Raw genomic sequence first — 24,120 nt, 5'->3', positions numbered from 1 at the left:
GGTTAGCAATGCCTCTCTTCAGACTACATCAGAAATGACATCAATGTCAAGATGAAGGCAAAATTAACAATCTTAAAAAGGAACCATGTAAAATACTTAGACAAAACAAATGACTAAAACTGCAGAGTTCTACTATACTTTATTCAAAAATTGGCCCTACCTCCTAATTGAGAGACCTGAAAGTCTAGTGTCCAAATGTAAATACCCACCATGTGTTCAAAAATAATCTTCAAACTTGAACCGTAATCTATGGAAGTTACACACACCACAATCCACCTTTGCACAGGTAATTTTATTCTCTCCTGTGGGTGTCAAGTGCTCACAGATTGTAATTTGAAACATTCAGAAAGCACATACCTGAATATTGTCACATTTCTTTACATCACGATTCAATAACTATTAAACAATTATGTCTACTAAATACAGTGAACAAAATGGTATAACTGTTTACACCATTCCCTTGTACACAAGGCTTCTGTCACAACAGCAACAAATGGAATTAATGCATACCACAATATCGATGAAGTTAGACCTTCTTTTTAAATAAACTATTCTGTTTATAAATAAACTCTGATTTTTTTTTTTTAGTACACATTTACAGACCTGATCAATAAAAAGAAACAAGACATATAGTTTCCTTTTAAAAACAAAATGTTGACAAATGGACCACTACGAGAGAACGCGAATAGGAAAGGGGGTGAGAAGCAAGCAAGGGTTAAGAGAGAGTTAAAAGTACAGCCATACTACAACCTATGTCTGTTAGCAAACACCGACACCGACATGAGGGCAGGGCTATCTGGGGGGCTCATTTTACTTGAATTCCAGCAAGTTGCAATCGATCTTGTAGTACACATAGGGGTAATATTCCTGTTGACTCAGGTTTAAGCCTGGAATATCCATAGGAGCCTATTGAAAAATCAGATGATTATTCAACTAAGTACTTAAAGAAATTAAACAAGAAAAAAAGTATTACCATTCATAGGCATACCTTGGAGATATTGCAGGTTCTGTTCCAGACCACCACAGTAAAGCGAGTGGTTTCCCAGTGCATATAAAAGTTATGTTTACACTATACTACAGTCTATTAAGTGTGCAACAGCATTATGTCTTGAAAAACAATGTACATACACCTTAATTCAAAAATACTTTATTGCTAAAAAATGCAAACCATCATCTGACAATGCAGAGTTGCCACAAACCTTCAATTTGTAAATTGAAAAGTGCATTATCTGTAAATTTCAATAAAGTGAAGCACAGCAAAACAAGGTATGCCTGTACCTTCTTAATGAACATCTACTCTGGGCTAAGTTTATATATTTTTGCTAATCTAATCTGAGTTTGGCATTGCTAACTCCATTTTGCAAATGAGAAAACAATCTCTGAAAGGCTGACTTGAGACCTCCCTGGTGGTCCAGTGGTAAAGAATCCACCTTACAATGCAAAGGATGCGGGTTCGATCCTCGAACTAAGGATCCCACATGCCACGGAGCAACTAAGCCCGTGTGTCACAACTACTGAGCTCACGGGCCCTGGAGCCTTCGCGCCACAACTAGAGAAGAGAAAATCCGCGTGCCACAACGAAAGATCCTGCATGCCTCAAGGAAGATCCCGCATGCCACAACTAAGACCTGACGCGGCCAAAAATAAAATTTTAAAAATAAATAAATAATAAATAAATCTTTAAAAATAAATAAATAAATAAAGGCTGACTTGCCCTAGGAAACAGAGTGAGTAGTAAAGCCAGATTGAAGCACTCTCTGCCCTCAAAGCCTGTGTGTGTTTAACCATCACCCCACCATCCTTTCTTATGCATACTGTATAAAATTACTTCTTTAATCTCAGGCTTGGTGTACTGAGTTTAGGAGACACATGGCTTATAAAATGCTGGATAAAAATAAACCAAGTGTGATTTTTACAGATACCACTTATTACCTATGCATGTTGTAAGAATTTACTGGTAGGAAATTACGTATCGAACAGTTAGACTTCACATATTATCAACTCTACAAAATGCAGAGTCATTTCCTGCATTTTCTTCTATCAAGAAACCCTGATTTTTTTCATGGGTTCTAACTAATGCACATGTGAAATACTGCCGTCCTAAACTAAAGAGAAAAAAATCAGCAAGATATTGGAAAACAAAAACAAAAAAGCCTATTACAATTTTAAACAACAGCAACAACAAAAAGCACACATACTATTTGTATCTTTCTGTTTAAAAAGAACACATAAACACATACCATTTTAGAGAAATGATAGTTCCCTTTAAAATGCTCATCTATTGACTCCACTACTTCTACCAAATAAAGTTACAATGACTACTTATTTTCTTGCTCTCTGCAATTTATAACTTTTGTAATAACTAGTATCACTGGTTGTGTGTGTATTTCTGCAGCTATAAACATCGGATCTGTGAGAGGCCCGCGTACAGCCAAAAAAAAACCCAAAACACAAAAAAACATCGGATCTACAGCAAGGTAACAACTGGCTTTTAGAAATACCAAGAAGCAACTAGTAAAATGGGGTAAACAAGGTAAATTATTTGCTAAGCTATCAGGTAAATTAATTACTAACAAGTTGAGAATCTTAAAGCAACTTTCAAAAGGTTAAATAACCTCTTATCTTCTTCTAATAATTTTTTCTGAAATTCATCCAGTTCCTCTTCTACCAGGTTGTCTAATAAATACTTACATCAATAATAGCTGCTGCACTGCTATCTAGATGTTTATACAATTCATATAATACTTCTCTTAGTTTCTTCATTGTTTTCTTATTGGGCTGAAGGAGCATTGCTTGGAAGTTCACTGGCAAGCCATACCTTATAAATAAGCAGAAATACAGGATGTAACACAAGCAAACATATGCAGAGATTTTCTTTTTGAAGCAAATACTCTCATACTCTTCTTTAATCACAGTTAATGGGGAAAGGGTACCTCACTTTAATGACCATGTTTACAAGTTCAACTAATATACACAGAAACTCAAACCTTCTCTGGTCCTCAATGTCCATTAGAAATCTTTCTTTAGGATGAGAGCCAACTGTCTACTAGGAATTACTTTTAATTACTCTTCAATTTTTAAGGTAATCTATGAATACCCTCAGCAGACAGTGGTAATCTGTAAACTCAGTACAGTGTCTCTAGGTATCTGCAGGGAATTGGCTCCAGGACCCCTATGGATACCAAAATCCACGGATGCTCAAGTCCCTTAAATAAAATGGTGTAGTGTTTGCATATAACCTACACATATCCTCCAGTATACTTTAAAATCATCTCTAGATTACCTATAATACAATGTAAATGCTATGTAATTAGTTGTAAGTAAAATGCAAATGCTATGTAAATCGTTGCTAGTGCTCAGTGAATTCAAGTTTTGCCTTTTGGAACTTTCTGGAGTTTCTTTTTCGAATATTTTCAACCTACGGTTGGTTGACTCCATGGATTCGGAACCCAAGAACATGGAGGGCTTTCATGATAATAAACAACATGAGATTACTACCCATATCTACTATGAAAATTCAAAGAAATTTACAAATAGTGAGCATGACTGCAGATAAACATTTTGATATATTTCTAATATGAGCAACATGTACAGAGGATCACAAGATGATTGAGATTTTAAGTACCTCAAGATAAAAAAATATTTTAGGTTAATTGAAATGAGGACTTCAAATAAGGCATCGTTAGGTATACTGCGTACCAAACTACATATAAAATATTTGAATGATCTTCTTTTAAACAAACACTGGCTAATATTTCATAATCTACATTTAACTTAAGTACATAATAAGAGAAGAATCAGAGAGCACAGCAGTGTGATCTCTTTCTTCAAACCCGGTATTAAGGGACAAGACCAACATGCACGTAATAAGCAGTATGACACTGACAATCTCTCCCTCACAACTGGCCCCTTGGTTTCTCCAAATCAATTTCCTATTAGTAGAATGTGTGTTTTAATAAAGAGGTCCAATGTAAAGGGATCTATAAATTCTTTAGTTCCAAGTTTCTCAATTAACTTCCTTTACCTCAAAACAGACTCAACAAAAACCCTCAACGCTTTTACATGAATCCACGCAATAAACGCCTCACTGAAATTCACTTTCAGCCATCGTACAAGTGGTCCCTAGAGAAAGAGAGAAAAAAAAAAAAAAAATCACCAAAAATTTGTCCTGAAAATGGCAGTTAGAAATTAGATAAATCAAGTATTTTTAAAGGAGCAACTATCCAGTAAGAATCTTTAGGAGCATTAAATCACATTATAATTCACTTTAAAAATGTTTCATTATTCTCATTATCTTGGATACTTTACCTTAAATTAGATGAAAAGATTAAGCCACTACTCTGTAACCTCAGTAGATACAAAAATCCATTGACTCTACTCACTACACAGAAAAAGGTATATATATATATATATATATATATATATATATATAAAATTATTATTATTTTCTTTCTGTTTTTTGGCCGCACCACGTGGCTTGTAGGATCTTAGTTCCCTGACCAGGGATCGAACCCACGCCCCTTGCAGTGGAAGTGCAGAGTCCTAACCACTGGAGCACCAGGGAAATCCCAAAAAGGCCTATGTTTTAATGAAAGTCATTTAAAGTGACAAAGAATATAGAAGTGTCCTTCTACAGGTTTGAAAACCAAAATATAAAAATCTAAATTTACTATCCAATACTCTTAAACATTTTATACATTTAAAATAGAATTCAATTACACACAACTTCTCAGGAATAACGAAAAATAGCTATGTAGTAAGTCATTTAATATCCCTAGGTGTTAGTTTTCTCATCTGTAAAATCAGGGGGTTGATCTAGATCCCTAAAACCTGTTCATCATGTTCTAAATTTTTAATGGTTCTATTATGTAGTATATATTCTTTCTGAATTTAGTTATTCAGTACTTCTAAATAAAAACACTTCTTTAAAGAAACAAATGACAACTTATTACCACCTCTGCATACTTAAAAGACACACATGATCAGTTCAGCTAATAGTTATTTAGATAACATTATTAGGCTCATTTGGATGTAACAATCAATTTACGAAAAAAGGATAATACAACAAGGTGAAAGTCTCTGGTTAAAATATCTGTTCTTTAAAAGTGATCTGGAACTCCCCAACAAGTTGGTCTTATTTGACATTACTTGGTTAGGGTTAGTTTTCTCCCAACTGAGATGCAATAGTTTATAAAGTACTTGGAAATAACTTTAAATGGAATGTGCTTTTATTTCCTCTTGCATTACAAGAGAAATACATTTTCACTCATCATGTTTCCCCTTCCAAACAAGCTTTAGTCTTCACAACAATCCTGCACTTGAGATGGCAAGAAAGTCAACGCCATCTTTCACTCACAATTCCATCCCTGTTCTCCACTGTGCCTAGAACATACTGACTCACCAATGGTTTAAATACAAATTCCTCCAATAAAAGACTGCATGCAGCATTAAAAAAATCTGCCTCAAAAAATGAAATTTCTTACTGAAGAGAGAGAACTACTACTTAAACTAAAATAATCCCTCACTATATGGGTATTAATTAAAACACTGCATTTAAAATTAATTTCTGATATGGACTTAAGGGGGGTTAATTTTAAGATAATATATTTTAAGATAAGGATTCACAGATCTCAGGTTGCTTAGAGAAAACTTTTGATTATTTAGCAGAAAAAAAAGCTAGAATCAAATGTCTCAAAAGCAAAATCAAAAAAGTTTTGTTTTCTTTTAAATTAAAGAAAAGCAGTACCACTTTTTCTTCTGCTTAACACTGATAGTATTACTAAGTATTAAAAACGCATACAAATTGCTTTTTCTTGTCGGTAGAAAGCCTGTTCATTTCTTCTTTGTCTGCTTTCATCTCCTCTTCATTATACTGGAAGTCACGAACGATGAATCTAAATTGGGGGGGGGGAGAAAAACCAAAATTGTCCACACCATGTATAGGTGATCTAACAAATTAAAAAATAAAAAATAATAATCTTACTTGTTTTCCCTGGCTTTGTGTCTGAAGTCATCAACTGCCTTCCTAAACAAGGTGACATTACACAGGTAACTGTCTTGGTCCTCTGAGAGAACACTAGAGAGAGAAAGACCAAGTCCACTTAAAGCTTTATATTTATTGCTCACGTTCATATTGAGGGCAGAATTCAGAAACAGGGGCAGGAACAGACAGTAGGGTACGGCAGCCCTTCCCAAACCACTTCAGTGCTTTTCATCTGTACTGCCTCCACACTGAAGACACTCAGTGTTTATGATGTTTTTATTTACGGTGCCTTAACAGCCCCCTAGTGCATTCCTTCCTAACCAACAAAATTAAAAATTAAATCAAGTAAAGCATCCAAACTCAAGAATCATGCTTTTCAATCTCTATCAGCACTAGGCCAGCTGAGGAAAAATCGTCCAGCACCTGGCTGGTTTCCAGAATCTCCTTACTTCCTTGCTAAGCACCCTCTTCTCTTCTGGTGACTGAATTCTCTCTTCCTCTCTCCAGCCCAGCCCTGACCCATGAGTCCCGGCCCACCCCTTTTAACTTGTGCCCTCTCAAAACTATTATCCTGCGTTCTTGTTCCCAGTGCCCATCAGATCTAAAGCAAGGTAGCTACAAAGTGGACAGAACTCGATAACAGACCTTTAATGATCCTCAGGTTTGCCACAACTGACAGTAATGTGCAAACTGATTGGGATCAAAACAAAGCCAAGGGACTTCTCTGGTGGCCCAGTGGTTAAGAATCCACCCGCCAATGCAGGGGACATGGGTTCGATCCCTGGTCCGGGAAGATCCCACATGCTGTGGAGCAACTAAGCCCGTGCGCCACAACTACTGAGCCTGCACGCCTAGAGCCCGTGCTCCGCAACAAGAGTGAGAAGCCCACGTACCGCAACGAAGAGTAGCCCCCGTTCGCCGCAACTAGAGAAAGCCCACACACAGCAATGAAGACCCAACGCAGCCAAAAATAAATAAATAAATTTGTTAAGGAAAAAAAACAAAGCCAATTCCAACTTGACAGGCTATCTCAGATCCTAACAATATTCCACCACTATCACATTCACCTTTTAAACTTATCTTAACCTTAACTGATCTTTTTAACTTCAGTACTTTACTGTTTTGAAGGTCCATGCAAATAAAGGGGTGGGGAACCAGAGATGTGGACAACGTCAAATAGCAGGTTCCGTGACAGTGAAAAAGATGGAAAGAAGACTCAGGTTCAAGAGTTGGGTTACAGTTTAAGATGCCAGACATAAAGTCTTTCTAGAGGTTGAAGGTGAGGCCAAGGGAAAAGCTACAGAAATCAAGTGGAGATGACAGTCTGTGAGCTGCAGGCTGGGTCTCCAAACTCACTCTCTTCGCTTAGTTCTACTGCTGTGTAGAAACAGTAACACTAGCTCCTCACACACACAACCAGGCCGAGAGGAAACGAAAGGTCAACGCTTTTCGGCTGCCTCACGGCATTTTCAGTCTCACATGGGCGTGGCAGTGCTTCTGGAGCCTACTAGCTCTTCCTGCTGCTTCTGACTTCTTACCTCTCTCCTAAGACTCGGTCCTGCCATCTGCTCTGTTCCCCAGTCAACCTACCCACTTCATTGCCAAGACATCTTTCCTGCTTTTCTTCATAAAAGTTATCTTTGCAACCCCTGCTCCAAAACACAAAAGAAACTTTTCTTTGAACAATGGCTAGTGTTGTTTTTTTCTAGGCCTTCCTCGCTAGGATCCTCTGGTTCATCTGGAACTCTAGCTCCCTGAACAAAAGCTTCTGTGAAGCACCAATCAGTTTGTGGTGCTGTTTTTCCAACAACAGAGAAAAGGCCGAAGTCAACCAGTGACGTAACCCAACCGGATTATCTTAACAAGCAAAAGTAGACAGACAAAAAGCTAAGTGGTAATTCTGAAAATATAAGTGACAATCAACTCTTTCTGAACAGTTTTTCCAACAGAAAGAAGCAGAACAGCAGCTCAGCCTCTCAGTTTCTTTGGCCTTTAACTCTGACTTGGCATTTATACACATCCCTGCACTTAACCACCCAATGATGGCAATATTTCACATGGTCCAATCTTTCAAGATTTATGTAGAATATTTTGCAAATAGCTAGATTTTGTGTGTTTTTTAGGTGAAATTATTTCTTTCAGGTTTAAAGATGGTTTTTTTTCAATCCATTCTTCTTCCTCAAAAGTCCACTTTCACCTTCACTGCTTCCAAGAGTAACCACTCAGGTATTGTGCCAAAAGGCAACAAGTGACAGTATTACTACTTGTAATTCACTTTAAAATAAAGCACTTAGAACAATGACCAGCACATAGTAATCACTCAAAAATGTTAGTTATTACGATAAGTGAAAAATCCAACGTCAAGTCATAGAGATCTTTCCTAAACAGAAGTACAAAATTCCAGACTAACCCACTAAAACCTGTCTGCCCCACGTGAACTAAGCCTCCTCTTCAGGTGCTGGCTGAGCTACTGCATTGTTCTCAATGACTAAATTTAAATAACTTTTCAAGTCAATGATTCCAAAAGTCTTTAGACTGATAAATAGGTGAACAGATGTTTTCACTGAGTGAGGAAGGGCTGGGGACTCTCAGGTGGTCAGTGAGCACTCAGGGGTCATTCAGAAGACAGATATTGCCTATACTGAACTGTTGGCATCTGAAATTTGTTTCCTTTTAACTACTAAAGTGATTTTTCAAAAGATGTAAGTCTGAAGTAATATTTCTAAAGTCCTTCTTTCCGAATAAACCTAGGCCTACACACCACTCCCCTGGACTAGGCTCACACACCACAGGGTGGGAGGACATTCTGTGTGCACTGGGTCCTTACTCTCCTCCTCTCCCTGCCCCCAAACGTAAAGACAACCTCTGTGACTTTTACGGTCTCCAGAGCACAAAGGTCTAAGAAGGTGTCATCTGTCAGGATAAACAGCTTCGGAGGAAAACCAGCATTAAGACACAACCTCGATCTTCAGTTTACCACGTGAAGGGCCAGTGTGAATGGAAAGTATTCCCCCCAAATGGGAAAAAAATTCACAATGAGCACAGGTTTGTGGTTTCATTCTCAAAAAATCAACATTTGTGAAACTACAATAATCATATTACCTTCTACTTTATTATCTTATCAAGCCTTAAAAGAGCCTCATAATGTGTACAGGGAAGGTGTGATGCTCATTTTACAAAGAAAATGAGGCCCAGAGAAGTTAAAAGACTTACCGCAGGTCACATAGCAAGTTGGTAGCAGAACCAGCAATAGAACTCAGATCCCTGGGTCCAGGACTCTTTCCATTATACTAAGCTACCTCCCATATGACACAATGAAACTGGAAAAGAAAATATTTCATGGGCCTGGCCTTACTAACACCACTTCTCTACTACCACCTAGACCTTTCTTTCACCAGGCTGACGGTATATATATATATACACACTGAGGGATATATATGTATATACAAAACAATTCTTTGGGCGTGCATGTACACTGCACTTAATCTTTTCTTGAAGAATATCTTGTGTAGAATGGCAGAATGCAGGAAAAAATGACATGCTATGCAGTGTCAAGAGTGCAGGACTTGGAGTTAAAAGACCTGAGTTTTAGTCCTAACTCTGCCACTGCACACTTATACAGCCATATATACTTTAGGCAATGACTTAACTCTTCTGCATTTGTATTTCTTCATCTATGAGAAAAAGTATAACTGCCAAAACTACTTCATGGAATTGCTGTACATATTAGACAGTGAATATTAATCCATAAGTTTAAAATTGCTTAATAAAAGTTTTTTTTTTTTAAAGTACAGACTCCGTAGAATCTATGCTTACTGCAAAGTGATGATAAATATTTGCAGATCAACAGAGTACCCTAGTAGCCATTTTGGTACACTTCCTTTGCAAGATAAATGAGGAAATATAGACACACAGTAGGTATACAATAAATATTGAAGGAAGAATTTTGAGAGGGTAGCACAGCAGAAAAAGTACCACACCAGAGATCTGGGTTCTAGTTACAGCTCTGTCACTAATGAGATGTGTGACTCTGGGCAAACCACGTCACCTCTGTGGCCTCAAACTTCTACATCTATAAACATGAGTGGGTTGATCAGACTGTACAAAGGCCCTTCCAGGTCTACAGTAGCTAGAGTTAATATAACTCACTTATTTTTAAGGTGAAAATGACGGCTCCAAAACTGTAAAATTTACCACAAAGGAAAGATAAAGATATCTCCTATTCCAACATCCAAACTACCAAAGGAATTCTACGAAAGAAACAGGCTTTACAAAGACTGCTACTTACTTGCTAGACCTTGGAACTACCATTTCAGCTAACGTTTCATACTGCTTAATCCAGTCATTGTGGTTTAACCTGCAGAAAAGATACAATTAAGTTACCGGAAGAGAAAAACAAGTCCTACCTTCCTGCCGAGCCCAGAAAGAGAAAAAATTATGAGACAAATAGGAAATCCAACTATAATAGGTATACCTCAAATCTATTTAACAACAACAAAAAAATCAAGTTTTGTACAAAGAATGAATTTCAAATACACTGAGTGGTAAAGCAGGAAATACAGCTCACCATCTCTTACATCCAGTAACTATTGCAAAAGAGGCACATTCTAGAGCTAAGTTTGGAAAGGAAGCAAAGCAAAATACAGAATCTAAATTACTTTCAAACTTTAGGGTTGATATACATTATTACCTCACCAAAAAAAGAAAAAAACGAAAGAAAGAGAGAGAAAAGCCATGCTGAAATCACTAACGTTTCTATTCAGTGACTATTATGAACAGCTGGGCAAAACCACATTTACCAAAAGCACAGAGTACCAGAAAGCACTGAGTAAACAAAGTGACAGTAAACCAAGCTGCCACAGATCACTGTGCAACAACCTTTCTAGAGACCACTGGCTTTTGTGGGTGTGGCGAGAGATGATTATATATGCAGTACAAAATAAAGAATTGTAGTATCTATAGCCAGGATAGTGAATAATCCATTATACAAGGTATCCTAGGTCCTATCCGAGGTTTCAAGTACAGTGCACAGAAAACTATGAAAACTTCTGGTCTTAAACACAAATTTTAAATAAAGGTTGCATGAGACAAATCTTTTATCTGGGCAAAGGTTATTTTCCTGTATAAGTATAAAAACACAAAGACAGAGAAATTTTTTAGAAATAGTGTTCTACTATTCTGCAGTAAGGGGTAAAAAGCAGAAGTAAGGTAATACTGTAGCCACTGAAATTCAATGGAGGTCCTTTCCCACCCCTTTCCAGTAGGCATCATTTTCTAATATTCCCAGTTTCCTAACCAGACAAAAATACAGAGCACAGCAAAGAAAGATTTCATGAATAATGCTCTGAAGAGTCCCCAAATCTCCCATCCCAGTTTGGATCCCCTGAAGATTCCCTGATAATGAGATTTTAGTGTAAGTCAGAAGTGAAACCATTAACAGTGTTTCTTTCCCTCTCTCCCTCTTTCTCTTTCTCTCTCTTTTTCTCTCTTTCTCTCTCTCTCTCTCTCTCACACACACACACACACACACACACACAGACACACACACACAGTTCTAACCTTCCAAAGGTTTCATTTTACCAAGATTACCAAATATTAATTAAAACAGAAGGCCTAATCTAAAGGAGATTTCAAAGGATAGTCTAACCCAGCAAACTACACCCATAACCTGTACACCTGTTTTTGTAAATAAATTTCTACTGACACACAGCCATGTTCATTCATGTACATACTGTGTGTGACCGTTTTCAGCTACAACCACAGAGTTGAAGTGGCAGAACTGAGTAGTTGTATCAGAGACCATATGCCCTGTAAAGGGTAAAATACTTACTATCTGGCCCTTTGCAGAAAAAGTATGCCAAGCTTTTATCTAATCCATCCTTTGCTTCTTAGAGGGCTTAATTCATCCTAACCAATCATCAAATATTTTTCAGAAAAAGAAATAGCTCCCTGTTTTGAAAAATCTAAGAACAATATTTCTTTTAAGTCCAATAATTTAGCATTATTTAATTTTTTAATGGGCCAACTGTACTAAGCAAATGTTGATCTGGAATATCAATTTATAATTGACAGCTCTATTACCAGGTTATGAACTAAATTCTACTGTATGTGCCATATGAGTACATGTTGGTTGACAGAGCAAATGACAAGGTGATACTCCCTTTACACTTGGGTTTATGGAAAACTTCAAATTACAATATCAGACACTAATATTTTTCTTGTATTTTAACAGGTAAAAACCTTCTGTAATAAAAAGACATACTTGGGAACCACGACCAGTAATGTGACGAGATACTCTGAGTCAAGAACAAAGTCATCCTTCTTCACAATTTCTGCTAGACTTCTAGTTAGCAAACTTCCTCTGAGGAATAAGAAAAAAATCATTAGGCTGATAATGATGTGCTTCCAGAACACAAGTAAAGAAACAGCAGGCTAATTATAGTCACATATACTATATATACATCTCAAGAGAGGGATGAGCCTGAGTTAACATTTTATTTTATAAGAAGTCAAAATTTAGGTGAATATTTCCCACATCCAAACCCAAAGAAATGTAAACATTTTATCAGAACTTGCCTCTAGTGTCTCCCTTTGTGTTTGCTTTAATTATTATAACTCAGCTCTTCTCTTGATTACATATATAGTATCTTAACTGAGAAAGTGTTATTCATTAGGTATCAATTAAAGTCTACCTCATCATAATTATGAAATCATATCATCTAAGCACAACCTTTGATTTTCCTCCCTCTTCCTGGGTATCAATTTTGGTTAGTTAACCCAATAATCAACTCTTTTAACACAGTCTTCATTTGGTCTCCTAGTACATTTCACAGTGAAAATGACTTGCCCTGTTTGCACCACTGACAGTATCCAACCAACTTTCTCTCTGGGATATGAATGCATAACTGGAAGAGTTAAGTGCTTAAAGCTATACTTGTAGTAGTCATACTACAGTGATATTAACCAAAACAGAAGTGGTCTATTTCAAGAAAACCTAATATGTAAAAAATCAAAACTTGGAAAACAGAAAAATTAAAGAATGAGTATTACATTACAAAAGGATTCTTCTATAGAATTCTTTTAAGCAGCAGATAATTGCTATGTAATTAAACTATCATTTGATTTAAAACAATTAACTTTAGATAATTTTCAGTGAAAAACCAGATGGATAAAGGGATAAACCAGGACCCAACTCACAAGTATTATGTATGAAACAAGTATAATAAATCAGCCTCACATCTGTGTTTTGACTAGCCTGAATTAGTGAGCTTTTCTCCATGAAGTGAAAAAAACACCATTTTGATTATAGAAACAGCACAAAGTGGAACTTACTAACCCCTAACAATAGTTCATTCAGTGTATGCTAGAATGCGTCCCCAATTCTATTTTTTTTTTTTTGGCTGTGCCGTGAGGCACGCGGAATCTTAGTTCCCCGACCAGGATTGAACCTGCACCCCCTGCAGTGGAAGCACAGATTCTTAACTACTGGACCTCCAGGGAAGTCCCTCCCAATTTTTAATTATTTACATATACTTGACATGCTTACGCATTCTTTCGTTCCAAATTCTGAAGATTCCCTTTCAGGTTGTTATATGCGGATGCTCGAGATTTCAAGTCATTGTCAATCTGAGTCACTCCCTTTAAAGAGAAAAACAGAAAAAGGGAATATTTTCCTAAACCTGCCTCTACTAATACAATCAAAGTAGCTGTGCTTAAACTTTAAAAAACAAAACACCACTAGTTCCTGATGTAAAAATATTCTATTATTTTAAAAGCATGCCTTTAAAGGTCATTAAAAGACAAACCTACTTCATTTTTAATAACTATGGTAATTTTCATACAATCTTTTCTATTAAGGATAATGTTTTAGTCTACATGTATTTTAATTATTGTTACTATATTACTTCTTAAACCACGTAAATGGAATCTAGGCCACTGGTTACAGAGATAACTAATTAAAAGGCTTTAAAATACAAGTTTCAAGGATTAATTTCCAAAGGAACTAAATCACATAGAGTTTTGCTGTTCACAACACCACTACTCTTCCACAAAATATTTTTGCAATAAAATTAAAATTATGTTTGAATTTATTTATAAATGTTACACAAGCTGCTTTTTCAAAAAGATGAGTAAAACTACTAACAACTTAGGGAGAAAACACAAAGCAGTAGATTTAATGTTTGAGGAACTAATTTCAACTCAGCTCTACCATCACCAGCTGTGTGGCACTGGGGTAAACTACTTCACCTCTCTGAGCCTCTTTCCTCAACTATAATAGTATCAGGAAGAAGACGACTAAATCCTTGGTAAGGATCAAAAGAAAACAAGGCTCACAGTAAGAGCACCACTTTATATTATCTGACTACTCATTTTCATTAAATTATATGATGACTTGAGTTAAAATCCTTGATACGCTATTCATTTACATTTAACCATAGAGCACAACGTACAAATAAAGCCAGTAGGAGCCAAGGAAGTCTGTCCAGATGATTTAAACCATACTTTTCATCCTAGCCAGGTCATAGAAATGTTGTCATACAATTAATAGGTCCTTGTCTACTGCCTCATTATAGTTTCAGGTGAGACTTTTACATTTTTCTCTCAAGCTCAGGGACTTTGAAACATAAAAGGAGCTCTTAATTCAGTGAATTCATGGTTGGGCTTTAACACCTGTGGGCTCCCTGAAACTGTACATAAAATCATGTGGTACAAGAATACGGGCAATTTTTCTGGGTAGAGAATCAATACTGAACATCAGAAGGGAAGGTGTCAGAGAACCCATAAAGTTTAATCTGAATCAGTACTGTACACAAACATACTTAAGTTACCATTACCGTACATCTGAATGATTCATAAATCTCTAATCTATTCCAACTTCCTGTTCTCTGTGATCTCAATTATGCTTCAAATTTATATAAATAACTATAAAATTTTAAAGTTACTTTTCTTATTCAAACATTGTTGATGCAACATTTAACTTAACTACCTAAATAAACTACACAATTTGGATAATGTACACATGAAAGTGTTATCCTTTTTTGACACCTTTTTTTTTTTAGTAAAACTGCAGTAAGTCACATATAATTAAGCTGCCCTGTCAAAACCTAAATTAGAGTATTTAATAGCTAAATACTTATAAAATAAATAAAGCCACTATAAATCAATGTGTCCTACCTGTATCATTTTTTATCTTACCTTGGCAATTATTTCAGAAATATTTTTCAGGGACTGCTTGATTGGATATTTAGCCATGTCCCATTGAAACCTTGTTATATAAGTAACCAAGTCAACTGAAATAAGGGAAGAAATTAATTACTGAGGAGAAGCAATAGAATTTTTTATAGTTTGCTACACAGTAATAGGTTTCAGTGCTGAAACTGGCATTAAGAAAATCAGTAAAGATGTCATCATTTGTGAAGAGTCCTGGTTAAGTAAATGTGGAACTGTATTAAGTAACATGGATTAATCAAAATTTTTACCTTGTAATCTGATTGGATCTCTTCTCCTTACTCAAAATTTAATATATATTAAAATGTTCCTTTCTAATCTGATGACTTAATAAATGGAATATGTACATACCCATGATATGCCTCATAGGTAGAAGAAAGAGACACAAAAAGATTAAGAATCTACTTCAGGGGACTCCCTGGTGGCACAGTGGTTAAAAATCCACCTGCCAATGCAGGGGACACGGGTTCGAGCCCTGGTCCAGGAAGATCCCACATGCCGTGGAGCCTGTGGTCTAGAGCCCGCGTGCCACAACTACTGAGCCCGCGCGCCTAGAGCCCGTGCTCTGCAACCAGAGAACCCACAGCAATGAGAAGCCCACACACCGCAATGAAGAGTTGCCCCCGCTTGCCGCAACTAGAGAAAGCCCACGCGCAGCAACAAAGACCCAACACAGCCAAAAATAAATAAAATAAAATAATTTTTAAAATAATACATTAAAAAAAAAACCCTACTTCAAACTGTCTCCTCAATAAGTAGAATCTGACAAAAGTATGCTCTTTCTTTGCAACTTACCCAAACAAACTGAAAATGAACTTGTCTGTTAAAACCCTGTGATGACTGTTTCTAGGAGTCTATATTTCAGTAATCTTCAAAACATGGACCTTTGCACTTTCAAATGCCAAGAATAAGAAATGCAGAGCTTCCCTGGTGGCACAGCGGTTGAGAGTCCGCCTGACGATGCAGGGGACGCGGGTTCGTGCCCCGGTCCGGGAAGATCCCACATGCCGTGGAGCGGCTGGGCCCGTGAGCCATGGCCGCTGAGCCTGCGCATCCGGAGCCTGTGCTCCGCAACGGGAGAGACCCCAACAGTGAGAGGCCCGCGTACCGCAAAAAAAAAAAAAGAAATGCGGAGCCAAAGAGACACTCAACCACTAATTCCCTGAAAGTGTGGTAGTCAAGATGACTTTACTCCTCAAGTCTGATGGGACCAAGGTCAGGGAAACCAAATGTCAATTATGGTTAACTGGCAAAAGTAATTCATACCAAAATATCTTTTCTCCTCAACTTCTCCCTACATAATACCAGCGAGTCAACAACATAGATGGTATCTCCAAAAGCAGTTTTGGATGCAATGTCCCCTAGACTGTCATCCTCCATTCGGCCTCGCAGACTGACCGCCCTAGTACATCAGGTACCTAGAGACCAGTGAAGGCACCTAAGTTGTCAACACACCTAACTTTCATCCTGCCCCCAGCCGCACGTTAACAGACACAGTAAGCAGCTCAGGATCGCTATTATTAGCAAAGAGTAAAAATAAACTACTAAAAATTTTTTTTTTTTACTGATTAAGTACTTCTGAGCATCTATTATTTGCAAGGAGAAGAAATGAGATTAGAGAGACACTGGATTTAAAATACAGTGACTGCTGAGAGTTTAGCCAAATCTCCATACTGCTGCCTCAGCATCCATTTCTGTGTGGCCAAGTAGCCTACAGGGGCCTAGAAGTTATACTAGACAACAGCCTGCAATCACAAGTAGATGTAAGCTCCTGATATGATTTCCCTGATATGACCCTATGAAAAGCGCTCTCTGCTGCTGCCCAGGGCCTCCCCTGCTAGTGTACCGTTTAGATAAGACCCCCTCGAAGTTAACCGAAACCCTTCTTTTTGGTTTGAATCAACCAACCTGGACTTGGCTTGGGAACCCCAAAGCACTCCACTCACGGACCCTAATAAAGGTATGTGTCCCAGGTCCCGCCGCTCTCCCTCTGCCGGCACCCTGTCTTGACCTCCCTGCCTTGCCCCCCTCCTCCAGGACCTGTGAGTAATAAACTTCTCTATTTCTCTTTCCCTTGTGGTTTTTTGTTGAACCATGGCTCACCAACCCATGACACCCCAGGGCTTTACTTAACAAACGTTAATTTAACCAAGTCACATCAGTGACCTTTATTTATCACAGTAGGCAATATAGGACAGAAAGAAAGGAAAGGGTTGTTTCTTATCATAATGGCACATCACTAAAGATCAGCCTAATTAAAAATGAAGCAAGTGCTAAAGTGATATTTCAGGAGAAAACAACAAATGCAAGTATAAATGACAACAATGCGGTGGAAACCATCTTTATAAAGCCATTATTACATAGAGCAAACTACGTAAATACTAGTTTCTAGCTATGGAGAGGTCGGTGGTAGACTATTTCTATGGGTACTAAAGAAATGTCACATTCAAATCTGAAGGGAGGAGGCATTACTCTGCAATAAAATTAATCATTTTTATTGTAAGGATTTAGAAGTTGGATGCTATTAAATACAAAAAGCTAGAGAAAACAAGTATTCAACTGGAACAATGCTGAGAGACATAACTTGGAAACACAGTTGTTAATGGGAGTTGACAAATAGATTCTGGAAAGAACTAAGGTAAATCTTTATAATATTGCTTTTGGAAGGATCCATATCATAAACTATATTATATATTATGTAGGATGGTCTTATGAGAGGTTGTGTCTCAGAGGAAAGAATGTAACTGGCAATATCACCAAATTCAGTAGTAATCATTCTATTTTAATGGCTTTCTATTGTATTTAATATCCTTACCTATAAACCTTTTTTAAGTCGCTCGCTTTATAGAAATCAATTGCAAATCATGAAACATTAGCTTACCTCCATTGGCCAACAAATTCTCCTGAACTTTATCTTTACTATCCTCCAATACGTCAGCCATATACTGAGCCACTTTCTTAACCACCCTTGGGAGAAAAAAAAAAAAAAAATCAACAATCACTTTCAGGAAAACAACCTAAATTCCATACTATACAATAAACACATTACATAAAGACACGAATTTGACTCTATCTGTATAATATAGAACAAATGGGTCCTAACTTCTAAAATAATGTTTTTTTTTTTTTTTTTTTTGGGGTACGCGGGCCTCTCACTGTTGTGGCCTCTCCCGTTGCGGAGCACAGGCTCCGGACGCGCAGGCTCAGCAGCCATGGCTCACGGGCCCAGCCGCTCCGCGGCATGTGGGATCTTCCCGGACCGGGGCACGAACCCGTGTCCCCTGCATTGGCAGGCGGACTCTCAACCACTGCGCCACCAGGGAAGCCCTAAAATAATGTTTTAAGGACAAAAAGCACCAAGATCTTATTACATGTGTCAAACTCAACTGAGTAACTGTAGTTTTAAGGAGACCACATGCAATATGTTTACCAAGTCTGAAAAGAAAGTAGTGGAAAGCTAGCGAGAATAAGCTGAAAAACTGGGCAACAGATCTCACTGCACTGCAAAAACAAAGGGGGAAGCAGGAGCTTTCATTCACCAGTTATGTGCTTCCCCTTAGGACAAAAGGGATCCCACAGGCAATAGAATACAAGCAACGGTAACAATGAAGAATGCGGTCCTACACTACTTATTCATTAACTATTTATTGAGCATCTACTATTTGAGAGAAACAATCTAAAGGGGTAACCATGGTGCCCAAGCTACTGAGGCACCTGCATATCACCTTCTCGATCCCTTCACTTTATAAATAAAGACACCCCCAGGTATGAAGAGAGTAAGTGACTTAGCCCCAAAACTCACAAAACCAGTTCCCAGCAGAGCTGTGACTAAAAACGTGGTGTCTTGACTCTGGAGTCTGGTGTTCTTTCCCCCATTCCTTGTCTGCCTCTGGGCCGTGGGTGGGCTACAAAAGTATACGCCAAAAATCTAGCTTCCCATTGCTTAAAATCAAAATGGAAAGATACCAAAGAAGATGGATGACTAAATACAAAGCCATCTGTGGTGAGCGCCAGCTGAGATGACCAGGCTACAGACAGAAACGCATAAAGGAAAAAGACTTCACTTCCAGCTACTGTAATCAAAAAAGCATAACGGATCAGGAGCAGGGCAATGAAGGACAGGAATGGTTTTGAAAGGCTGATTAGGTGGGAAGAATGTATATTCTTGCCACAGGGCATCATATTGAGTCAAGATCCAGAGAGATAAGAAAAGCAACGAATGATGAGGGGTCCAGACTGCCGGGAGTGTCGTGCTCAGGAGAAAGGAGGTTGTGCTAGGACGGCCGGCTGGGGCCAGACTGCAGGTAGATTGCCTCTGATGTCAGCCTTTAGGGAGAGGTGTAATATGGTCAAAACAGGACTTCGGACAATTTCTCCAATAACTTTGTATTCAACAACAGGGAGTGTAAACTGGAAGACAAATTAAGAAACTCCTGCAACATGAATCAATAAGGGCCAGAAAAAAGCAACAGAAGGACAAAATGTGAATGACAATCCTATGCGGAATGACCTCAAACCTAAGAAAGTGGAACAAATTCAGAAAAAAATGATGTAAGCCGTAAGTCTTCAACATGTTTAACTTGGGATTTGTCCATACCCTTGGCTGTGTCTCCAAAATTCACCCATTCCTTCACAGACAAACCATTATTCCTGTATAAGTTGACGAGCATCTTGTAAACAGAACCATCTGCTATGAACATTCCAAAATGTGCATGTTCACTACACTGTAAATCAACTATACTTCAATTTTTAAAAAAAAAATGTGCATGTTTACCACAGAAATGGTTCAGAGTGTAGAACTGCCTGGTGTCAAATTTATCAACTTAACATCGCATAACTCAGACCTTGACAATCTCCCTATGCATCTCTACAGGAGTATCCATGACACACGGTCACCTTAAAAAAAAAAAAAACAACAAAAAACAAACTGCTCTAATGATTAGATTACTGAACAAGTATAAACTATAATTTACTCCACCACAATGTTCAGAGTTTAAAAACTGGAACACTCAGTCATTAAGCTAGCATCTGTCAATTCTACCTAAGTCTAACAACCATACGATTTTTAAATTCTTCCTATCTTTCAGGAAGACTGATACAAAGACGAGATTGCGTAACAGTGCAGAAAAGAATAGCTGACAAACTGCATAGGCAACTTGCAATGCTTCTGACCAAATGAACTGCATTTGCCCTAAATACTTACTTCCCTAAAAAATGTGCGCAAACCTTAAACTATACTCAGGACATCCCACTGATGATTTAAAGAAAGATCTAGAGAGCTATTGAGGTGATTAATAAGGATCCAAGTAAGTGTTAATAATTATATTCTCAGGAACCTCCCTTCTCACTGTCCTCTTCGTTGTCGTGACCTAACATTGCAATGAGGCTGGTGGGACTGCAGAAAGGAAAATCACCTCAGGGCGGGGGCAACCACGAAAAGTTTACTTAATTAAAAACCTATAATCAAGAAACCAAGAGACAAAAAACTGACTGATGGTAAGAACTGAGACTATCATCAAAAATTATTTTCACATTTGCTCTACTGAATGCATGGAATTATTAACCCTAAAAGCAGTTTGTTACTTTGGCTTTCATCCTCTCTTTTCCATTTTTATTGCCTAGTGCCTGCCCTTAGCTGACGTTTTCAATATCTCTTGCGTAATCTACTGTAAAACTAGCCCCCAACTGGCCTTTTGCCTCATGAGTACATCTTTAGGTCTATTTATTTACTTACCACATATTGTTATGTCAAAAGATCTCTCTGCAACACCTCAGCCTCTACTACCAGAGTACTGCATTATGGTGGTTCTATCAATTCAGAAAAGCATAACAGCATAAACAAGGAAACCCTTCTGCACAGATTTTGAGATTAAGTTCCCCTCTATTCAGGTCTGTTCCCTTAAAGCTTTAATCAGAGGTACATTTCTAAGATTCTCCAAAATTCTGGTTTTTTACAAATTATACCTATTTACCTAAGCCCTAAGTATTTAGAAAGCTCTGTACGTCAAGAGTCAAAGGGATTATAGACTGAGTCTGTCAATTAATCAAAATTCAGAAAGTTACTAAGGATCCCATACCCATCTTCAGCTAAAATACACAGTAACTGAATTTCAAGTGACTAAACCTGTAGCCTAGAAAAATCTTTTATTGTAACTGAATTTTGAAGACAAAATCATCACCAAATAAATCTTCAAATAAATGGCGTAACAGCCCATGTTCATGAATCAAAGACATAATATGTCATGATGGCAATACTGTCCCAATTATCTACAGATTCTACATAATCCCCATCAAAATTCCAGCTGACTTCTAGCAGATATTTGACATGGTATTCCTAAAATTCAAATGGAAATGAAAGGAACCAAACAGCCAAAATAATCTTGAAAAAGACAAAGTTAAGTTGGAGAGCTCACACTTCCTAATTTCAAAACTTACTACAAAGCTGCAGTAAAGAGGGCAATGTGGTACTGGCATAAGGACAGGAATATGGAATACAAATCAGAGTCCAGAAATAAACCCTTACATTTATGTTCCATGGATTTTTGCAAGGGTGTCAGGACAGTTCAATGGAGAGAGAATAGTCTTTTCAACAAATGGACAACTGGATATCCACATGCAAAAGAATGAAGATGGACTTCTCCCTACCACCATATACAAAATTCACTCAAAATGGATCAAAGACCTAAATGTAAAAACTAAAACTATAAAACTCTTAGAGAAAATACAGACATAAAACTGTGTGACCTTGGATTAGGCAATGTTTTCTTCCATACAACATCAAAAACACAAGCAACAACAAAAAAGAGATAAATTGGACATTAAAATTAAATGTTTTGTGCTTCAAAGCACACTATCTAGAAAGTGAAGACGACCGACAGAATGGAGAAAATATTTGCAAGTCATATCTGATAAGAGTTGTATCTAGAATATATAAAGAACTCTTACAAGTCAATAATCAAATGACCAATAAGCCAATTAAAAAACAGGCAAAGGATCCAAACAGACATTTCCCCAAATAAGAAACACAAATGGCTAACAAACACATGAAAAGATGCTAAACGCATTATCAGCCATCAGGGAAATGCAAATCAAAAACACAATGAAATTCTCTTTAATATCCACTAGGATGGCTATAATCAAAAAGATGGATAGTAACAAGTATTGTCAACAATGTGGAGAAATTAGAACCTTCGTACACTGCTGGTGAGACCGTAAAATGGGACAACCACTTTGGAAAACAGTCTGGCAGTTCTTCAAAATGTTAAAAGTACAGTCACATTGACCGAGCAATTCCACTCCTAGGTACATACCCAAGAGAAATGAAAACACATGAGCTCACGAATACTTGTACACAAATATTCATGGTAGCATTATTCATATGAGCCAAAAAATGGAAACAACCTTAATATCCATCAACTGATGAATGGATTAACAAAATGCAGTATATCCTCACAACGTAATATTATTTGGTAATAAAAAGAAATTAAATGTTGATACATGCTACAACATGGATGAACCTTGAAAACATTACACTAAGGAAAAGAAGCCAGTCACAAGAGACCACATATTGTATGATTCCATTTATATGAAATGTCCACAAAAAGCAAATGTGTAGTGTCAGAAAGTAGGTTAGTGGGCAGTGGGGGTTAGGGAGTAACTACTAATGGAAACAGGATGTTTATGATAGTGGCAGGGGGATGAAAATGTACTAAAATTGATTGTGCTGATGGCTGCACAACTCTGTGAATATATGAAAAATACTGTACACTGAATTGTACACTTGAAGTAGGTGAACTACCTAGCATGTAAATTATATCTCAATAAAAATATTAAAAGGAGTCACCATTTTCACACGTCAAACAGCTGTATTTTATCGCACGTTAATTATATCTTCATAAAGTTGATTTACAAAGAAAAAAAGTCACTGTTTTCTAAAACCATTCCAATAAGCAGAATACACGTGATAATAAACCCAATGCCCCCGTAGCCTAATGGCGACTCTCATTTTGCTCTAGCCTATGCATATAAATACATTACCCTTCTACAAATGCATCCAGTTTAGCCAGTTCATCAGACAAACCAACCAAGACGTCCAGTGTGCCAACCTAGAAGGGAAAAACATTTCATTACTGAGATTTCATCCTGTTTTAAACAGGGTAATACAACATCTTGATTTGAAGGGCCTGCAAATCTTAAGTTCTCCTTATTTCATAATATGCAAGTGTGGTTAAAAAATGTTTGCTAGACACTGCAAAGCTATTTCTATGTACAAGCTAATCCTCTAATTCATGGGCACAGCCACCACTTAGATGTGAAGATTCCACAAGAGCAGGCCTGTGCCTCTGCTGGTCCTGCCCAGTGGCAGTGGATCATTTGAAGTCATGGTTTACAAGAGCAGCTCTTAAGCAGGGGTCCAGGGTTGTGCATCAGAGCATCTGTAACTGAAATTGTGGTGTTTCTTTTTAAAGGAAACTTTAGGATTATTATTATTTTTGGCCGTGCTGCATGGCACACAGGATTTTAGTTCCCTGACCAGGGACTGAACCCGTGCCCCTGCAGTGAAAGCACGCAGTCCTAACCACTGGACCACCAGGGGATTCCCTGTAATTGAATTTGTACTCAACACTGTGTATGTGTAAATGAGCGTGTTTTGGAAGAAATGTCCACAGTCTATATCAGTGTATCAAAGGAATTCGTAAGTCCCAAAATACTAAGAACCAGTGGTTTTAAGTATTTCTTAAATGAGTGTTGTATGTAACTGCCTCATTTGGTTAACCAGAAAAATGTAAGTATTATGATTTTTCTATTCTTTACAGAAGTTCAGTCAACCGATTACTGGCAGCCTGCTTCACTTAGAGGCTGCTACATTACTGATGTTTAATAAATGTTAAATAGATAAACTAGATTAA

General features: G+C 37.5%; 1 protein-coding gene across 3 annotated transcripts in view; it reads right to left on the bottom strand.

Moving 5' to 3' along the window:
• Positions 1-273: 273 nt before the first annotated feature.
• The window catches only part of ATP6V1C1 (ATPase H+ transporting V1 subunit C1), a 38,510-nt gene continuing 14,663 nt past the window's right edge, over positions 274-24,120 (bottom strand). For all 3 annotated transcript variants that reach the window (XM_032610230.1, XM_032610232.1, XM_032610231.1), the window contains 11 exons: positions 23,249-23,316; positions 18,093-18,178; positions 15,179-15,273; positions 13,530-13,621; positions 12,246-12,344; positions 10,272-10,340; positions 5,984-6,076; positions 5,801-5,894; positions 4,025-4,122; positions 2,692-2,818; positions 274-906 (listed from right to left, as the gene is read on the bottom strand). In XM_032610230.1, coding sequence (XP_032466121.1) covers positions 811-906; positions 2,692-2,818; positions 4,025-4,122; positions 5,801-5,894; positions 5,984-6,076; positions 10,272-10,340; positions 12,246-12,344; positions 13,530-13,621; positions 15,179-15,273; positions 18,093-18,178; positions 23,249-23,316 — 1,017 coding nt within the window. In that variant the 3' untranslated portion in view covers positions 274-810. The remainder of the gene's footprint in view (positions 907-2,691; positions 2,819-4,024; positions 4,123-5,800; positions 5,895-5,983; positions 6,077-10,271; positions 10,341-12,245; positions 12,345-13,529; positions 13,622-15,178; positions 15,274-18,092; positions 18,179-23,248; positions 23,317-24,120) is intronic.

Source organism: Phocoena sinus, chromosome 17 (genome assembly GCF_008692025.1).
Source record: "Phocoena sinus isolate mPhoSin1 chromosome 17, mPhoSin1.pri, whole genome shotgun sequence".
NCBI classification, from domain to species: Eukaryota; Metazoa; Chordata; class Mammalia; order Artiodactyla; family Phocoenidae; genus Phocoena; species Phocoena sinus.
This window is presented reverse-complemented; position numbering and strand designations above follow the sequence as displayed.